General features: G+C 43.4%; 1 protein-coding gene across 3 annotated transcripts in view; it reads left to right on the top strand.

The window, feature by feature from the left end:
- Positions 1-20,416, top strand: part of FLT4 (fms related receptor tyrosine kinase 4) — a 62,206-nt gene that overhangs the window by 36,236 nt on the left and 5,554 nt on the right. For all 3 annotated transcript variants that reach the window (XM_033140278.1, XM_033140277.1, XM_033140279.1), the window contains exons 11-26: positions 707-815; positions 2,685-3,044; positions 4,324-4,470; positions 6,137-6,268; positions 6,579-6,685; positions 7,689-7,824; positions 8,600-8,704; positions 10,316-10,429; positions 11,458-11,546; positions 12,555-12,711; positions 14,224-14,318; positions 15,279-15,401; positions 16,210-16,321; positions 17,135-17,234; positions 17,571-17,676; positions 18,375-18,514. In XM_033140278.1, the coding sequence (XP_032996169.1) occupies positions 707-815; positions 2,685-3,044; positions 4,324-4,470; positions 6,137-6,268; positions 6,579-6,685; positions 7,689-7,824; positions 8,600-8,704; positions 10,316-10,429; positions 11,458-11,546; positions 12,555-12,711; positions 14,224-14,318; positions 15,279-15,401; positions 16,210-16,321; positions 17,135-17,234; positions 17,571-17,676; positions 18,375-18,514 (2,132 nt within the window). The remainder of the gene's footprint in view (positions 1-706; positions 816-2,684; positions 3,045-4,323; positions 4,471-6,136; positions 6,269-6,578; positions 6,686-7,688; positions 7,825-8,599; positions 8,705-10,315; positions 10,430-11,457; positions 11,547-12,554; positions 12,712-14,223; positions 14,319-15,278; positions 15,402-16,209; positions 16,322-17,134; positions 17,235-17,570; positions 17,677-18,374; positions 18,515-20,416) is intronic.

Genomic DNA, 20,416 nt, shown 5'->3' with positions numbered 1-20,416 from the left:
ATCAGAATATTGTGTAAACCCAAATTTGCAGGGGGGAAGCATTGAGATTGGTGTTGTTTGAGGGTGACATCATGTGGACTCAGCAAATTAAATGGGAATGCAAACAGCTGCAAACACAGTGAACTCTAGTGTGGACAAGCCTAGTAGTCCCACCCATACATTTCTCATCTGTTGCTTTTCCTATAGTTTGCACTACATCTGCAATCCTCTCTTTAAACAGGGACAAAAGATGGCATTTGTCTGGTGTACACCTCTTTGTTCCTGTCCTTGGCTTCTCCAAAATTCTGTGTCAGGTCATTATGCACCATCTGTTTGTGTATGGCTACTAACCCCCTTTCAAACTACTTCCCTGTAAGCAGAATGGCAGCACATAAATAAGGTTTGCTGTCCCCGATTTAACCCTTTTTATTGAGGGGAGTGTCTCAGTGCAACAGCAGCATTTCAGTAGGGGAAGTGGGGAATGGAGATCATAGGACAATGCTGAATGATAAGCAAACTATCAGTGGAAACAAAATGCAGAGATAGGAGAAACCGTACAAAATTTGAAAGAGTGGTGCAAACATACCCTTAAACATTTCATCATGCAATTCCCCAGAGCATAAGAATGAAGCTAGAGCATCCTCTTCCTTCCTGGTAAGAAGCTGAGAAGTCTTGCATTTCCACATTTTAAATTTCATTCATGTTGCCCATTCTGTTTCTTTACCAGACGGTCAGCAAACTGATAATCCAAGAAGCCAACGTTTCTGTCATGTACAAGTGTGCAGCCTCTAATAAAGTTGGCCGTGATGAACGGCTCATCTATTTCTATGTAACTAGTGAGTATCATTAAGCATGTATGTGTGGGGGGGGGGGTGTGTGTGTCAGTCCTTTGTCTTTGCATCTGACCTTTGCTCACAGACCATTTGAATGGTTCATGAGTGTTTTTAAAAGCATTACTGACATGATGTGCTCACAATCAGACAGCACCCTGTGTATGTATATATGGCCTCCTCAGGGAGCAAAGATACAGATCACTGGAAGACATGGGCCTTTTAATAAGGGCTAGTGGTGAATTATTATTTTTCTCAGATTTCAAAATCTGTACAGTTTCAGATCATCAGATTTTTAATAATATAGGAGTTCCCTCGAACTTTGTCAAATCTTTGATTTTGAGGGTAAATCTCTAATTTTGGTTCTTATAGCTTAGTCAGTAGATCCACACATTTGCCACCTCAATTTGTCTTTCATCATCATGATCAAAATATGAGCTTTGTAGCTGAAAGAGGAGTTTTCAAATTGGGATTTCACAGAATCATAGAATTGTAAAGTTGGAAGGATACCCGAGTGTCATCTAGTCCAACCCCCTGCAGTGCAGGTATCTCAACTAAAGCATCCTTATCAGATAGCCACCCAACCTCTGCCTAAAAACTTCCAAGGAAGGAGAATCCACCGTCTTTAGAAGGAGACTGTTCCACTGTCAAACAGTTCTTACTGTCAGAAAGTTCTTCCTGATGTTTAGTTGGAATCTCCTTTCTTGTAACGTGAAGCCATTGCTTTGGGTCTTAACCTGGAGCAGGATAAAACAATCTTGCTCCATCTTCCAAGTGACAGCCCTTTAGATGTTTGAAGATGACTGTCATATCTCTTCTCACTCTCCTCATTTTAAAGCTAAGCATACCCAACTCCCTCAACTGTTCCTCATAAGGCTTGGTTTCCAGGCCCTTTTGAAAAATTCACTTGGCAGATGTTTATATTTGAGCATTCATCGTTTGATTTGGGATTTCATATTTCAAACTGGCTTCATCTGTAACGAAAACATAGGCCTCCACCTCCTTAGTAAACTCTGCATCCAGAATAAAATATATCCACTATGAGATGCTAAAAAGCCAGGCTGGTTTCCACTGCAAATAAGAGTAGCATAGTGCAAGAGATGTCCTGGAGCTAGAAAAGAGAAAATGCAAACCCAGTTCCTCTCTCATGCTTTCTGCGAACAGATATTTGCTAGTGAAGAGATCAAAGCTGAAAATGCTAGAGCATGCATTTCCCAAGTGTTCCTGGTGCAGTAGCACCCCCTAGTGCCCTGTTGCTGAATAGACTCTCTGTGGTGTCCCAGTTTCATTACATATTTAGGAAGTTGGGTTTTTGTCTCTTTAACAGATTTCTTCAACCAATTTTGGGACTACAACTCCCAAGTTTTGGACTACAACCCCCAGGAGCACCCAGTGGACTGTGCTGTGGAGTCAGCCTCCTGTCACTTCCACTTCCCAGAGTAGAGCAGCACAGTGGCAAGATTGGGGCTGCATGATTGCACCGGTGGGAGCTCCAGAGTGGCTCTGCTGGTGTGCCAACACAGCCCTGACATTGCCACTCATAGTATAATAGTAAATCATCAATCATATTATTCTAAATCATAGTATAATAGTGGTGATTTCCTCTTATCAGTGTTTGGATTGTAGCTTTATTCATTGGTGGCTTTTTTCATTCTTCTCTGTGTGTGGACAAAGCCAAACCTTTCATTCAGCATATTTGAAGCGACCATTGTGCATGCATTTAAATAAAGACATATAAGTAAGTGGTTTCTCCCATTCCTTAACCATACAGTCTTGAGCACATAGAATAGAATTCCATAAGCATAGTCTGAGACTGGTATTTCAGCTTTTGCAATTCTGTCACACATCTGTTTCCTTGTCTTGTTTTCCTGGCAGCCATCCCAAATGGGTTTGAAATTGAATCGCAGCCTTCAGAAGAGCCCATTGAGGGGCAAGACCTGAGGCTAAGCTGCAATGCTGACAATTACACCTATGAGAACCTGCAGTGGTACCGACTCAACCTTTCGACGCTGCATGATGAAGAGGGCAACCCGCTGGTCTTGGACTGCAAGAATGTCCACCACTATGCGACAAAGATGCAAGGAGAGCTGCATTTCAAACCCAACTCTAATTACGCTGCTTTGACACTCACCATTCCAAGTATCTCACTAGAGGACGAAGGGGACTATGTGTGCGAAGTGCAAAACAGGGAGAACAGCGAAAAGCACTGCCACAAAAGATATATCTCTGTGCATGGTAAGCACCGCTCTGAAAGTACTAGTCAGTTTAGTTGGCAGGACTTCATGATGCTGAAAGATGTATGGAAGGAAGAATGTTTGGTCATGACAAATCTGTGGTAGCACTGGCTATAGGGAATTCCAGCCAGTAGGCTTGAGCCTAGATTGAGATACAGTGGTACTTCGGGTTACAGATGCTTCAGGTTACAAACGCTTCATGTTACAGACTCCGCTAACCCAGAAATAGTACCTCGGGTTGAGAACTTTGCTTCAGGATGAGAACAGAAATCGCGCGACGGCGGCGCGGCGGGAGCAGCAGCAGGAGGCCACATTAGCTAAAGTGGTAACTCAGGTTAAGAACAGTTTCAGGTTAAGAACGGACCTCCAGAATGAATTAAGTTCTTAACCAGAGGTACCACTGTATATAATCTTTGGGCCACAGATTGATCCAGAAGGCACTTATTTTTGGACCACGTAATCTTGTTAGAAGGGACGTGGGTGGCGCTGTGGGTTAAACCACAGAGCCTAGGGCTTGCCGATCAGAAGGTTGGCGGTTCGAATCCCCGCAACAGGGTGAGCTCCCGTTGCTTGGTCCCTGCTCCTGCCAACCTAGCAGTTTGAAAGCATGTCAAAGTGCAAGTAGATAAATAGGTACTGCTCCAGCGGGAAGGTAAACGGCATTTCTGTGTGCTGCTCTGGTTCACCAGAAGCGGCTTAGTCATGCTGGCCACATGACCTGGAAGCTATACACTGGCTCCCTCAGCCAAGAAAGTGAGATGAGCGCCGCAACCCCAGAGTCATCTGCAACTGGACCTAATGGTCAGGGATCCCTTTACCTTTACTTTTTCTTGTTAGAATCCTAAGACAACATAGCTTTGCTAGCCCTAATAGCTGGAGAAACATCAAGAAAAGGAGAAAGTTAGACTAGGAGAAAGTAATAATTCCAATGCCAAATAAAATTGTGTCCATTCATATGTCTGGTTTATTATTTCTGTATTTTTATGAGGCTGACTCATGATTTAAAATATCCAGTTTTAGAATAATAAGGTTCATAGTGGTCCTGAACACTCCAGGAGTCTCATACTGGCAACAGCAGGAATCTTGTTAAACTTCTTAATAAAATTTCAAATATTATTTCATGATTAACAAAATGCCACCTGTCACAGCTGTAGTCCAGCTATATCAGAAGGACCAAATGTTTCCCACCTCTGTTACAGAGTGTTTCTTCTCTACTGTCCTGCCAAACTGTTTTTGTTTGTGGTTGATCACCTTCATTTACCGCAACGTCCCTCTTTTAGCTCTAGAGGTCCCCAGGTTGAAGCAGAACCTGTCAAACATCTTGGTGAATGTGAGTGATTCCATAGAGATGCGCTGTAAAGTGGATGGCACACACATTCCAAACATCAACTGGTATAAGGATGAGAAGCTTGTAGAAGAGGTCTCAGGTATGGCTGGTCGAAGATATCGGGGGGGATGAGTGGCACATGAATTTTCCTGCTTCCTAGTGGAGCCTTGCAAGGTTCTGGGTTGGGATATTCAAATTCAAATTCAGGCTGGGTTGGATGCCCAGGCAACGGTGTGTTGGTGCATTCAGTTCAATAACATTCCAGGTGCCATACCAACACAAGTACATTGGTGTAGCCAGTGTGATGTTGTGAGCAGAGTGTTAGATTTGTACAAGGAAATCCCACCCAGCCATCAAGCTCTTTGGAAGATTTTGGATCACTTGCTTTCTCTCAGCTTACCCTTCCTCACAGGGTTGTTGTGATGATAAAATGAGAGTGGAGAACAACCCATGTGTGCCAGCAGAAGCCTACTAGAGCAAGGGTGTAATTAAGTAATAAAGACTTTCCATACTTGGTGCTTTGCATCCTCTGTGTACATGTATCTGCAAACCTATACCAAGAAGCATTATCAGTTATAGCTGTAATTATTGCACAGGAGCAGAGCAATGATAAAAGTTTATGCTGCTGTAAAGATTGTGAAGATGTTTCTGAAGAACAAGCAGGCAACACAGATGTTATTCCTGCAGTTTGATTTAAGCCTCCTCTTCCCCACAAAAATAATTACTTGCATCTTCATTTTAAACTTAAATTGAATTACATTTATATGAATTACATTTATATCCTCCCTTTCTTCCGTTGTGGAACCCCGGGCAGCTTACATGTGGAATCCTTGTGGTCACCCATCCAGGTTCTGACCATACCCAGACCTGCTTAGATTCAGCGTCATGTGGCCTCATGCACCTACAGGCCATCCCTTGGGAAATATGGGCAGCAATCCCAAGGAACTACTTGCATGCATGTAAAGGAACCACAGGCAATGCTTGAGCAGTCACTTCTGTTTTTGCTACTGAGATTCTGATAACTATGGGGTAGGATAACTTTAAGATTAAACAGCTTACCTCATCAGTTGTGTGCTTAAAAGCTACAGGAAAATATTTGACTACATGGGCAGTTCCCATTCACCAAAGTAAATGGTGCATTTGGACCCCAGTTTCATTCTACTGACCTGCAGTGGCAAACCGATCAATTTAAAAATCTTTCTTAGAGAAGATTTATGCCATAAAGATCATGGAGGGGGAAAAATTGTTCTATGGTTTGTTACTTTACCATTAATGTGGTCTTTGACCACTGAAAACCTCCACAAGCTTTTTCTATCTGTACAGGCTTCAGGAGCTATCTAACTAGTTTCTGACTTTTATCCATAATGAGGTGAGCTAAAAGAAATTCCAAAAGAAATTTGGGAATTGTAGGAGCTGCAGAAATTAAGAGTTGCCGAAATGTAAATTATGAAGCCACGACCTGTGATTTGTTTATATCTCCGTACTGGCACACTGCCTTTTGTGAGAACTATGTACTGCATCTGGGGGCTACTCTTTCACAAATAGTACTTCATTGCTGGGGGATGAGGCATATGAAAGTGACGAAGTGCTGATTACAACAGCATGTGGCGAGCAGTGGTAAAAAGGACTGGTCCCAGTTTGATTTCCATACTCTAATTTTAGTCCAGGATTCCACCTTGAACTAGGGCCAAAGTCCTGAGGATCCCAGCCCTCCCTAGACACCACTAGTTCACACCTGAAAGCCCTTCCCCTTCTGCCTGTTTCAGGAATTGACCTGGCAGATTCCAATCAGAGGCTGAGTATCCAGAGGGTGAGAGAAGAGGATGCTGGCCTTTACCTGTGCAGTGTCTGCAATGCCAAGGGTTGTGTGAATTCCTCCGCCAGTGTCTCTGTAGAAGGTACTATTACTAACTTCAACCCCCTAAGCCTGTAGAGGGAAATGTTATTTGGAAAGAAAGCAGAAGAAAGAAAGAGGGATCCCATCAGAATAAAGACCATGCCGAGACAACAGTACAAGATTCACCTTCCTTAACCCAAACTATTTAAAAAAATCATATTCTCCTATATTTATCCCAAATGGAAGGAAATCTAGAATATTCTCAACAATGTTTCCTCTGCTGTCTCTTGAAAATGCCTTTGGTTTTGTCATGTGGCTGTTTTAAACTTCACTCTCTTGCTAATTATTATGTGGTTCTTTCTGACCTGTAGGCTCGGATGACAGGACCAATGTGGAGATTGTGATCTTAATTGGGACAGGTGTCATTGCCATCTTCTTTTGGATTCTCTTAATCCTCATCTTCTGTAACATCAAGCGAGTAAGTCTCCTGTGATGCTTCCAACAGAGCCTGATTTGGTGAACAGCAAACAGGATAATGAGCAAGAGATGATCCCATAGATCCCATAGAACCGCAGGCCTGGGGGCCAAATGTGGCCTTCAATGACTGTCTTGCCCTTTCCGCAGGCCAAACCTCCTCACTGGCCAGTCTTCATGCTGCAAGTGGTTTTGCTTGGCTTGAAAGTGTCCTTGAACTCTGATAGTGCCTTTTGCTAGTCTTAATGGACGAGAGAGAGGGTTGTACAAGTTTATGTAGAAACTAGCCTATTACACAAAGGTCAAAATCCACCTCCACCCACTACTAGCATGTGGCCCTTGAAATGTTGCCCAGAAGGGAATGTGGCCCTTGGGATGAAAAAGGTTTCCCGCCCTTGCCATAGGATGGCTTTGTCTCCCTCCTCTACATTCCCACTGCCTTATGTTTGCAGTTCGCCCCACTCACCTAAGGTAGAAAAGTATCTGGTTTCCAGCAGAATGAGAAATCGCCTTGGCAACCACTGCTGAATACAGATTGCATTGCCATGGGAGGGTAACCAAGGATAAGCCATCTTGGCTGCCTTGGCAGAAAGGCGTATATAAATGTAAAAAATAAATTAGGGCTTTCCTTTTTTAAATAACTGCAGACCCATAGAATCATAGAATTGTAGAGTTACCGTAATTTCCTTTGTTTCAACAGCCTAGTTAGTTTAGCTGAAGGATGAACCTTTGTTGTGTACAATTTCTTGTGAAGGAAATGATTTAGAGGGAATTGGATAAAATTGCAATATATCCTAAGCTAATAGTAACAGTTTTCTTTCAAAGATGGGCCCATTTCTATTGGGGTGGGGGACTGAGAGGTGGATGTTGAAATGTCAGACCATCTACTTTTCCCTTTTGCTTTGTCAAGCAAAGCCCAATGTATAGGTTCAAGACATAAGTAAAATTGCACAGTAATATGGGCCCATTGCAAAACAAGATTTACTAGCATCTCTCCCTCCCCACAGCCTGCTCATGCAGATATCAAGACGGGCTACCTTTCTATTATCATGGACCCAGGTGAAGTTCCCTTGGATGAGCAATGTGAATACCTGCCCTATGATTCCAGCAAATGGGAATTCCCTCGGGAGCGACTTCGACTCAGTAAGGTTCAGCATGTTGTTTGCTGCTAAGTGAAGAATATGTGTGGTTCTTTTTTCCCCTTTCCAGCTTGCCATTGCAAATTTAATTGCCATTTATGAAAATTGGTTTGCCCCACAAAATAACTACAGAAGCCATTGTCTATTCCAGGCATAGGCAAACTCTGGCCCTCCAGTTGTTTGGGACTACAATTCCCATCATCCCTAGCTAACAGGACCAGTGGTCAGGGAGGATGGGAATTGTAGTCCCAAACATCTGGAAGACCAGAGTTTGCCTGTGCCTGGTCTATTCAGTCTCAGAACACAGCACATTCTAGAACAGGCCATGCACCCACCCTCTGTAGGGCTGCCAGAAATGCAGGCATTGATGGAACAAGGATGAAGTTCTCATACCTATGCAATATAGCCTCACCTTTCCCATGCGCTCTGGTCAACAGCAACAAACGACACATCATTTTCAGCTATCTGTTTCCTTCCTCTGCTTTGTTGACTCTGCGTCTGTCTCACTTCCTCCCCTCTCTCTAAAAATACAGCCACCTGGAGATGGTGAAAATGCCATTCTTTCCTCTTCCTTTTTTCACACCTTTTCTTCTTTTTTGTCCCGGTTTCCTGCTTTTTGTGTGTGTGTTTTTTTGTTTCTGATTCCATTCAATGACTGTTTTGTGGGATCTTTGAATAGCTATATAAAATGAGTTCCTCTATCCGCACCCTGGCCTTTTTTTTTGTTTAATGCTGTCTCTCTCTCTCTCCCCCCCCCATTCCACACTTCCTTTTTTCAGGTAAAGTCCTGGGCCATGGAGCCTTTGGGAAAGTGATGGAAGCCTCTGCATTTGGAATTAATAAGAGTAACAGCTGTGAGACAGTGGCAGTAAAAATGCTCAAAGGTAGGCATGATAAATGACATCAAAGTATTACTTTGTCTAGAAACATTCACCTGGTTAATTTTTTCTTTCTGAAAGTCCATTTCCCCATGATTTAAGCAAATTCCTCATCATCTCCGAACCCTAACCCCCAATATGTTCTTCTGCCAGCAGGATCCACTAAGCTGATCTTCCTCCGTATAAGTAATTAGCTATAGCCTTTTCTGAATCTTCAGTTTCTTTGCCTTTGACTGTCAGTCAGTAACTGCTAAACAGTGTCCCATTCCTCCCATTCCAGGGTCCCATTCCTGACCTACAGAGGCTCTAAAAGTCAGATCAACACCAGATCCAATAAAATGGGGGTAGAGAGGATTCTCCATAACCGGTTAATATAGATGACCCAAGTGATAACTTACTATAGTATGCATAGGACCAATTGGTGAGCCAGCTGTTTATATTGGTAAAAACCCTTTTGTTACTGGCTTATCAGATGGGTACTCAATACCATGGTAAGTTACCACTAGGTAAATTGTCATCTCTGTTCTCCCAGTGGGCCAGTGAGTCTCGGAACAAAATGTTACAGTTCCCATGATTACAGGAGAGAAAATTCAGCTGAGATAATGTAGATGATAATAAGGAGAAAACAGATATAAGTGACCTACTCTAATGGAACAACAATAGAATAGTTATCTCAGTAGATAAGAATAGAGTTGCTCAGATTCTCCAGGTAGGAACCTTCATATAGCAGCTGTTCAGGGAAACCTTTGGGTATAACTTGAGCTGTTTGTCAGAATTAACCACGGTGCTGCAGACAGGCATTAAGCTGTGGTTCCATCTGTTACAATCAGAACCAAAAAGAATTCAAACCCCTTGAAATTAGAGCTTTCCATAAATGTTGGTAGTCATAATTTCAAATGGCCAAGAGCAATTCAGGTAGGGATCTCTACAAAGGCCACCCAATGTTCCTGTTCCATCTCCAGGGCTTGTGGACATCCACACTTGGCTTAGGGGACTGGGGGGGGGGGGCTGGGAAGTCTGGCTGCATGAGTAGAACTTAGCACTACGCTGAATTCCACCCCATATTTGTAATTATTTTTCTTAAGTTTTCTTAAGTTTCACTTATATAATAGTAGAGCATGACACATTTTAATGTACTGGCACTGCCGTACAGGCCCGGTGGATATATGATGGTGGCTACATTGTATGGCATTCTTAAAGTTCAAGCCTATGCATGTTTTCTTAGAAGCAAGCCCCATTGAGTTTAGTGTGAGTACATTTACTCCCAATGTACTGAGCTGAAAGAGGCAGATATTTGAATAACAAAGCCTTTGCTGCGCTGGTGTCAACAAACAAAAAAGAACTTACCGTACTGTCAAGAGAAGTTGTCCATGCTACGCTTTCCTCTCCTCTCTCTTAGAAGATGGGATGCTGAATGAAGAAATTAATATTTTTTTTGGATGAATCATATCAAGCTTTGCAATGTAACATTTGCAAACAATTTCTTAAAGCAAGCTATATCTATCTATCATCTATCTATCTATCTATCTCAGGAATGGTTTTGGGTGACAAACATAGATATGCGCTATCTGGATGCTAGAAGGGGCAATTAAGGGATAATTGTAACATTGTTTTCAGAGGGAGCTACTGCAAGTGAACACAAAGCGCTTATGTCAGAGCTGAAGATCCTCATCCATATTGGAAACCATCTGAATGTGGTTAACCTGCTGGGTGCCTGCACCAAACCTAACGGTAAATATTGCAGGCCAAAGCTGGGGAGGCGGGGATTAACATTGTGAATGTGGTTGGAAAGACACGGCACCAGCTTGGGATAGAAATGGCCACAACTCTCTTGGTACCAGCATTGGGCATGGATCCTGAATCAGCTAACCCAATTGCTACCTTGAATTTATCCTGGTATTTGGGGGTGGAACACCTACCCTGCCCAAGCTTTTGACTAAGGAGCCAACCCAATGCCTTTTTTTCCACAAAAGTTGTGACAATGGCTATGAGGAAGGCAAAAAAAACCCCAAACTGGCCCGATACATCTGCAGGAAAATTCCTTCCTGCTCATGAATACGGCGACCGAAAAATTCAACAGCAGGGTCCTGTACATGCGTTGCCCTTTTCCCATTGGGCAAAGCCATAAAATACAGAGAGGGTGGGTGGGATATCCGTTCCAGACTGTGCTGCTGGATAGTAATGCAGCTGACTTTTATGCCTCGCTGACATCAGCTAGATGTGTGGGGTGATGACCTCCCACCCTTGGTCTCCCCAGTGCTGCACCAGGCCGCAACTGCTGCCACTATCTTGATCAGCTTGCATGTAAAAGAAAAATGGTACGAAAGCAGCCACCCCACATTGTTCCTGTACAGCAGGATAGGGAACCTCAAGCACAGAGGTCAAATATGCCCTCCAGGCCTCTCTGTCTGTCCCTTGAGACACTCCTGACACCACGTTGCCCCTGGTGTGCCTCCTCCTTGAGTGCTTTTACCTGGATATAATGCATATTTGAATTCAGATCATGCTTCTTGCTCACCCTGATGGGGCGTGTGTCAATAAATTAACATTTGTTGCCCCACCCACTTTTGCTCCTGGCCCCGCCCACCACTCCCTGTGGCCTTCAAAAGCTTGTCTAGAGAGGAATGCACTAGAAGAATGCCTTGCACAGGGTATATATCATGTGGATAGTATGGTGTGAAAGACAAGGCAGTCCAAAGTTTCTTATGCTTAATCCTGCCTGAAAGAAACACACTTTCTTCTTGGCTTCTCTACTGCAGGTCCCCTCATGGTTATTGTTGAATTCTGTAAATATGGAAATCTCTCCAATTATCTGCGGACCAAACGGGAAGGATTCAGTCCTTATAGGGTATGTGACTGACATTATCTTGGCAATAATTCTAACTCTGTTTTCATAGGATAGGCTGAAAATAATAATAAATCACCATTGAAGAAAAATCACTTGCTTAAGCATGTTTCAGTCCCTCTGAACACTATGGCTTGGTGTGTAAATAAAAAGGCTGAGGTGCCAGCTAGATGTGATGTTTAGACATAGTTCTGATGTACAACTGTAAAGTGGCAGAAACAATCTAAAGTAGAGGAGGAGGAGCTGGAAAACTGCTGCTGCTTTCTCTTCCCTTGCTCACAGGTTTTGCCTCCTTTACTGTGTCCCCCAATCATTTTTTGCCTCGCTAGGCCCACATGCAGTCTAAGGGCCTGGGCTGGAGAAAGGAGATGAAGGGGGTTGTGGTGTTAAGAACGACAGGATGAGGCAGGATCCAGTATCCTTCTTCACCTGCTCTGCTCTTTCTGCTTCACACTTTCCCCTGCCATAAGGCCTATAGACAGCATACCTCCTAATGTCAGTTGCAGGAGAACAACAGTGGTAGAGGGCTGCTGCCCACATGCCCTGTTTTTGTAGCCTTCCCAGGGGCATCTGGTAGGATGCTGGAATAGATGGATATTTGTTCAGGGCTCTCCTTATGTTCACCATAATACTTTACAGCTCAGTAACAAATGAGCCTTCTGACACCTGGGTCTGCCTCCGCTTCTAGTCAGTCGCTCCTAAGTGGAGGTTAGAGCTTCTGGGCTGCTTAACCTGAGCTGAGATTGAATCACTGCATCATAAGCATGAAGGCTTTTCCACACTTCCACTTGTGCCATGCCTAAAAAGTACAGATTCGAGCAGTTTTCCCCTGGTCCCGTTCCTTTCCAAAGGAAAACCCAATGTTTAGCAATAGATCGGAAAAAATGGCAATCTGGGGGGAACCCAAATCGCTGTTTGCTCAGATTGAGCACTAAAGAGAAATTTTCCCTGGGGTGTGGATAAGCCCACAGTCTGCTTCATGGTAATCCTTGTGATGGGTGTGCTTCCTAGGAAAAATCTCCCCGACTACGTGTCCAAGTTCGTTCTATCGTGGAAGCTGTCAGAGCAGACAGAAGGAGTCGGTCTGGTACCAATGACAGTGCAATTCTTAATAGACTTCTGATGAACAAGAGCCAGGCATCACTGCCGCCACCACTCATACAAGAAGGTAAAGAACTTGCTGAATCTTCATGGGCAGAGGGGAGCAAGGAATTGACATTTAGGGAACTTGAAAGAAAGTGTGCAGGATTTCTTTAAGCACACGTGAGGGTTGGGCCAGTGGCAGAGTAGATAATGTTCCCTTTTAGAGACGTGGAAGCAGATGGATAGGGAGGGAGCCAGACTTTATGGGTATTCATCACAGTTCACATGCAAGGTGGGAAGAACTCAAGGAACCAAAAAGAATGCACTGAAGAGGAAGCTGGGGGCATTGCACCTTAGCGACCCTAGTCTGTGTAACAAGTGCAGAGGAATACAGCCTGCACAGCAGCCTACACTAAGTTTATTGAGAGGTGCAAAGGGTAAGATTGCACTCTGTTCCTTGACCATAAAAATCTAGGTTAGAGTATGGAACAAAATTATGGAGGGCCCTGGACCTTCCCTTGGAGGCCTGATGCTCCCTTCAGCAGGCTGCCATGTGACCATATATCACGTGCAACTTAAATGTGTGCCCTGTATAGAAATTTTGAGGGCATTAAAAAACATTGAATACTAACAATATTTGTAAAAATTAAAGAGCTTTATACAGCTTTACAACTGCACAAACATAAATAGTAATTGTTCTAAGCATTGCATGAGGACAGTAACAAATTCAATCACAATCATACAAAATGCATGTGCTTAATATTGATTAGTAAATATAGATCCAATTCTCAGACCTTTCCTGTTTCTGTTAGTCTCCCAAAGCTTTTGTAGGAGCAAAAGAATCCTTTCTAAAGAGAATGCTTCCTAGGCTTTCCTAGTACAGTAAACCACTGTTCTTACCACTAGCGAGTTTTTCGTCTTGCGAGGCATTCGTCTAGCGGGGCACCACTGTATAACTTTCCACAATAAGCTACAAGACTATCTAAAGATGATTAGCCCCTGGTCAAATGGCAGGTTTATAAATCTACAAAGGTCAGCAATCTGCAGTGTCTTAATCAGGCAGTACCTCAGCCAAGATTTCCCTGGAGGCAGGCTGTTTTCCTATCTGTCTGGCACTGAAATACAGTTTTCTTCATCAGGAGAATACTAAGCCCTGTCATTATTCTCATCTATAGGCCTCACATCTGCTTGAAGTGTCTCTCATAATTAAATTAATAACTCTGTAGGTGTCAGTACCACCTTTCCATTTATGCAGAGACAATGTCCCTAGTGCAGAGTCCTCATCAATTGTATAAAGTCAGGCTGTGCTTTCAGCAACACAAATGGTTAATGATAATCATTTTTAATATCAGGCATACAGCTATACAGGTTTAAGTTCTGTTAAGCCTTGTACTTAACCATGCATAGCTTTGTCTTTGATTGCCGTCACTGATCCCAGTTATCTGTCCCTACTTAGCCAGCAAGTCTAAGATTTCTCTAGGACACTCTGAAGAAAATCACTTTAGTCTAGGCAGAAGCTGGCTGACCTGGAGATAGTTGTCTTTTTCACTGCCACAAACCTTCAGAATGTAACTTCCTTTCTTGCACATTTGTACAGTGGATGATTTGTGGCAGAGCCCTCTGACAATGGAAGATCTGATCTGCTACAGTTTCCAGGTGGCACGTGGTATGGAGTTTTTAGCTTCCAGAAAGGTAAACACTCCACCTACTTATCCTGACTCCCCACCCCACCCCACCCTTTTTTTGTCTATGATCTTAACAGAGGGGATATAATAAGAGGTTTATAAAATAATGTGTGGTGTGAAGAAAATGGGCAGAGAGAAGCATTTCTCCTTCTCTTGTACTAGAACTTTGAGTCATCCAGTGAAGTGGACTGACAGTAGATTCAGGACAAGCAAAAGACGGTACCACTTCACAAACCGCATAATTTGTGCTGCCACAAGGTGTGCTGATGGCCATGTACACACTTTATACACATTCAAGAAGGAGCAGTCTAACCATGTTTTTTAAGCCAGGATGGATGATATTTAGTACATCCAATCTGAAAGACAGTACCGTGTATGCTAATTGTGATCTTGTTCTCTGAGTGTGTAGTAAAAACTGCACCATCCACAAACAAGGTGGAGGTAGTGACATGCTTGGACAGTCACAAGGTTTGCAGAAGTACATTTATTTTTATTTTTATTTTGGTAAAAATCCATAAAGGGAGGGGGTGGACCCCAAAACAGTCCAATGGAGACTGAGCATGGTCAGTGGCAACAACAGGATGCAGACCGACTGTTGGGAAAGAGGAACAGAAAATGAAGGGGGGTAGAATGGCGTATCCTAGCTAAGGGCATGGCTGGCTGGAAAATTGATCCACACTGCCATTGTGTGATTGTATTCCAATAGAGGGCTGTTGCTTTCAAGCCCTGCCTGCTCACATTGGGTGACTTGTGAGCACTCCACAAAGGAGCTATTACTTGTCCTGAACACAGGGATTACTAGAATATCTTCATAGGATCAATGATCTGCTTTTGACTTACTTGGAGAGAAAAGGCCTGAATGAGACTTCTGTACTTGTTCATAGTTTCTGATATGCCATCTGTCATTTCCACACTGGAATCTATATTCCTGATGACGTCTCCCTTCCCCCCCCCCCTTTTCCTTTAGTGCATCCATAGAGACTTGGCAGCGCGCAACATCTTGCTATCAGAAAACAATGTGGTGAAGATCTGTGACTTTGGTCTGGCTCGGGACATCTATAAGGATCCTGACTATGTCAGGAAGGGCAGCGTGAGTTGTGGGTCATGGATATGGGGAACTGGAATCGGCTTTAAAAGTTTATAGTCAGTCAGCGCCTTTAGTATATGTTTGCTTATGACCAGTTCTTACTGCAATACAGAAAGGATGTTTATCATCTGTTCTTATAGTTGATGCAAAGAGGAATGGAGTAGAGAAATAAAATGGTTAAGAGGCTTTGTCTAATGCACTTCCTTGGCACAAAATATGCATTTTGTTCTGTGTAAGAGAAAGACAGTATAGAGGGTAGCACTTAGCCTTGCCATCTGTAGTGTAGGGCTACTTGATTTCACCTGTCATCTGCAATAAACATCATGCTTCCCTCACCTGAAAGATGTTCATATGTTTTCTGTTTAGCTGTGCATCCCCAACTGAATTAAAGCCTAGGTCCCTATAACTGCTTTTGCTCACAATTATTTATTGCTACACTTTGTATACAGTATTTTGAAATGTGTGTGCAAAACACCAGCTTTCTATCTGTTGTGGAAGTATTCATAACCTCATTGAGTTAGTGAGTGAATGAAGCCCAAGCATCTAAGGATTGCAACTCCCATGATTCCTGACTATTGGCCTAGGGCTGATGGCCAGCAACATCTGGATGGCCACAGATTAACAACCTCTGATCTAGGTAGATAATATCAGACTGCAGCTTCCCAATCTGCACCTAAATTCACTTGATTTGGTGGCTGTCTGCATGAGCCACTATAGGATGTTCAGAGATTTTTCTGTGGGTTTTCTTTTTAGTTGCTATTAACCTTTTTCTGAGCTGTAATAGCCATTCACATTTATTTCTCTTCCATAGGCTCGTCTCCCACTAAAGTGGATGGCTCCAGAAAGCATCTTTGACAAAGTCTACACCACCCAGAGTGATGTCTGGTCATTTGGAGTCCTCCTATGGGAGATCTTCTCACTAGGTGAGCACTGATGAATAGTTGAACTCTCCCCTGGGCCACCCATAGTTTTACAAGCATGTGACTTTGAAGGTAGGTTGCTGGAAGGGCCCCCTAAATCTCCTTATTTTTCCTACCTTACCACTCCAGTTGCATCTATTCTGCTAATTATTTTGGGTTGTCATGCTTGTGCAAGGACTTCCACCTAAGCAATAGGACTCTTTCTCACCACATGAACCCCAACCTCCCCAGATCTGTTCTGGGGGTTCCTCTAACCATCCAGAGTAAATTGGGAGGGAGCTTGGGGGGTAGGTAGAGAGAGGAAAAAGAGAGGAAGTCCCATTGAGCAGGTAGATGCAACACTTTGCTACATGTGACCTGCAGCACACCTGCTTCGTGCATTACAAAGCCCACCTTTGGATCTTAGCATCCCTGAATGCATATCCCAGAAACCTCCTGTCTCAAATTTATCAACTAGGTTTCAGTTCTATAGAATCTCTTTACAGAAAGTTAGCCTTTCCTTTTTGTGCATAATTTCCAGTTTTATAGATAAAGGCCTGAACCAATATTGACTAGTTCTTGAGCAACATTTTGATTCCAGTACTTGTAGCTTTGGCCCTGTCTAAGTAGGCTACTTCAGATTCCTTAAAGTGAGTGTAAAGTAACAGGTGAGACAGAGGAGCACTCACACAATATAAGAAAAACAGGGATATCTCTGTGAGTTCTCTCACATTGTAAAAGAACAGATGAGGCATTTTTGCAGATGCAAGAGTGCCTTCTTCCCTTTCATCTTTCCTTCATGCCCCTGCCTGACAATCTGTGGATTATCTTCTTCAGGTGCCTCCCCATATCCTGGAGTCCAAATCAATGAAGAATTTTGCCAGAGACTGAAAGATGGCACCAGAATGAGAGCTCCAGAATATGCCACTGCAGAAATGTGAGTCAGAGCACTTGAAAACATGGCCAGCAGCAAATAAAAAATAAAAAATACTGTAGTCCACAAAATATAGATCCATAGAGGTTCCCAAGGTCTGAAGCATATTTTCTTCCTCTGCTTTGGCTAGTGTGCTGAAGGCTCAACATGATATAGCCATTTAAACTGTTTCATTTGCTTCTGTAGTAACACTGCTGGCGCTCAAGTCCAGCATTTACCTTAAGGAGAGGCTTTCCCTTTGCAGCAGTTTCCAAATTCTAGCTTTGTATTTGATTGACAGTTATAGGATGAAGAGGTTGATCAGCTTTATGCAAAGGCTTGTTCTGTTTTTCTCTGCAGTTACCGTATAATGCTAAGCTGTTGGTATGGTGATCCCAAGGAAAGACCAACATTCTCGGACTTGGTGGAGATCCTGGGGAACCTCCTTCAGGAGAATGTCCATCATGTAAGTTCTCATTTGTAATCATAGCTCAGAAACCAGCTGCAAAAGCCAGCCATGTGCAAGGAGTTATTTCTTTGGTGAGCTGCTGAGTAAACATTTAGATACAGTGGAGATGGGGAGCCTTTTTGTCTGGCAGCCCAACTTTGACAGTTGAATGTGATTAAGTTTAGAAGACTAGCATCAAATCTCTTTCCTTCTCCCTCTCCAGAGAGGTTTTTCAACACACATGCTGCCCTCTTTTACCTTAGTGTCTTTCTAATAGTGCTTGGGGGAAAGCTTAAAACCAGAAATTGTTTCAGAAATATATATCCTTACCTATCTTGTACCCCTTGGCTGTCTTGAATCCCAGGACATTTGGTACAATTTGACTGTGGAGTTGATGCCACAAGCAAATAGCTGAATGGGTTGGATGACAGAAGTGGGTGTCCTTACCTTTTATTTCCAAGTCAGGAAATGGGAAGATGAAAGCATTGTTTCACTTTCTGATATAAAACAGTTTGATCTATTTGCTTTCCTTATGAAATTCATCTACCCATTATTCCTCAGAAGTATGTGTCTGCACACCCGTTAACAGCTACCCTCTTTTTTCCTGGAGGAGAAAATGGGAGCAGGGGGAGAACTATATTCACTCTCATTGTTGTTGCTTCTGGCAAATTCTTCAATTTTCCTGGCACATAACTACTTATTTACATTCCCATTAGGAAGGGAAGGATTATATCCCACTTAATGACTCTCAGAGTTCTGAAGACGATGGCTTCTCCCAGGTAGCTTCCTCCATCCAGCAGAATTCTGATGAAGAGGAATTTGACTTGAGGATGCACTGTCACAATATAGCAGCAAGGTAAGTCTCTGCTGAATCCTGGAAGAGTCAAGCTGAGAGCTGGCCAACCTTAAAACAAAGCCTTTTTAGAAAGGCAGTCACATCAAATATTTTTATATCATTAGGCTACAAAGAACAGTATGTTCAGCTATAACTACTTCTCATGGATGTTACGCATTTGACTTCCTTGGACCCACGCCCTCCCAAAAATACACTTTATCTGTTGTTTGATAATAAAACAGCTAGATTTGCTATATACATGTCCAGATAATATACATGTGGGACAATAAATACTTTTTGCTGGACTGGAAAAGGTGGGTACCCCAAGCACTAAGAAATGGAAGGCCATTGATGCACAATATTTGTCTTCATCCTGGAGATGGAAAAGTGACAGTAGCTATGGGGGTGGCATAAGAAGAGAGACATGTCATTTCCACCCAAAGCATCAACATCCCCAGTGACAGCCGATGAATCCTGCTTCATGTTGCTACATTTAAATCACTGCTGTACTTACCAATGTAAGGGCCAAACCAGGCACTCTATGCAATATATGTCTTTATGTTTTAAAAAAGCATGTTGATTTTTTTTAATCGCTTCATGATGTTTCATAGAAAGCAGTTCATACATGAAATAAATGAAGGAATAAATAATCACAATATTTCAGGGGCGGGGGTTGTAGCAAGGGTTCCTCCAAACCAGTGGCGGAGCTACATGATCTGGCACCAGACATGGGCCTTGCGCACGTCCCGGGGGCGTGGTGTGGCATGCCACCCATGGGGGTGTGACACGCGTCCCGGGGGGTGCGCGGCGTGCGTCCCAGGGGGCGGCCATGATGCCACCCCACCAGGGATGGCACCCGGGGCTCCCCCTGCCCCCCCTTCATCTGCCAGTGCTCCAAACATCCTTTTTCTTGTGCATTCATTATTATTGTGCTCATGATAGTATTGGAGAATTAACTGCTTGTAGCTGCCAAATTTTGGGGGATGGTAATACTGCTTCATTTCTAGTCGGTGCCACGCCACACCTTCCTGCTGATTGGGAAGCATCACAGAACAACTAACAAAGCAGAATGGGTACAAATTTAACCCTTGGCGTCACCAGTTAAAACAAGGATTAGGGAGCAGCTGTTGTGAAATACTTCCTGCTGGGCACCCTGGATTGCTGTTGCTGGTACAAGAGGATAACACTGGACTAGATGGACCAGCTTGCCCTTATGTTACTGTGTTTGAGTGCAATCTTATCTGATACCCACAGAAGATGAGGGACGGAGGATGGGTGGAGGGTTACACATAGTCTCCTCTGTGCCATTCTCCAAAGTCTCACAGATTCCCTGAGGGGCACAGTCATTCAGCCTCTCAGCTATGCCAGCCTGGAGCTGGTTCAGAAAAAAAGGATAAAATAAACCTCACCCTCTCCTTCTGCTCTCCAGCCCCAGTTAGGATTACTATGCCCTTAAATGAAAAGCAGCCTTGAGAGGCTGTATTTGTGGGAATGCTTAGGAATGTGGATGAGGATATATTTATTAAGATACAGTGGTACCCCGCTAGACGAATGCCTCGCAAGACGAAAAACTCGCTAGACGAAGGCATTCGTCTAGCGGAAGGCTGCCCCGCAAGACGAAAAAGTCTATGGGGCTGCCTCGCAAGACGAAAAATTTTCGTCTTTTTTTTTTTTTCGTTTTGCAGAGCGCGGCTGTCATTGCCGCTCCGCAAGACGAAAAACCTGCTAGACGAAAATTTTCGCAGAACGAATTATTTTCGTCTAGCGGGGCACCACTGTATCCTATCCCAGCTTGTGTTAACAAGCTCCAAACTTAGCAGAGTTGCATTCCCTTTCTAAAGCACAGCAGAAAACGGTTGCATAGGCTTTGCTAAAGCCTCAGAATAACATATATATTCCTGGTATATTCCCCTTCTTCCCTCT

The sequence above is a fragment of the Lacerta agilis genome, chromosome 2, assembly GCF_009819535.1.
Source record: "Lacerta agilis isolate rLacAgi1 chromosome 2, rLacAgi1.pri, whole genome shotgun sequence".
NCBI lineage: Eukaryota > Metazoa > Chordata > Lepidosauria > Squamata > Lacertidae > Lacerta > Lacerta agilis.
This window is presented reverse-complemented; position numbering and strand designations above follow the sequence as displayed.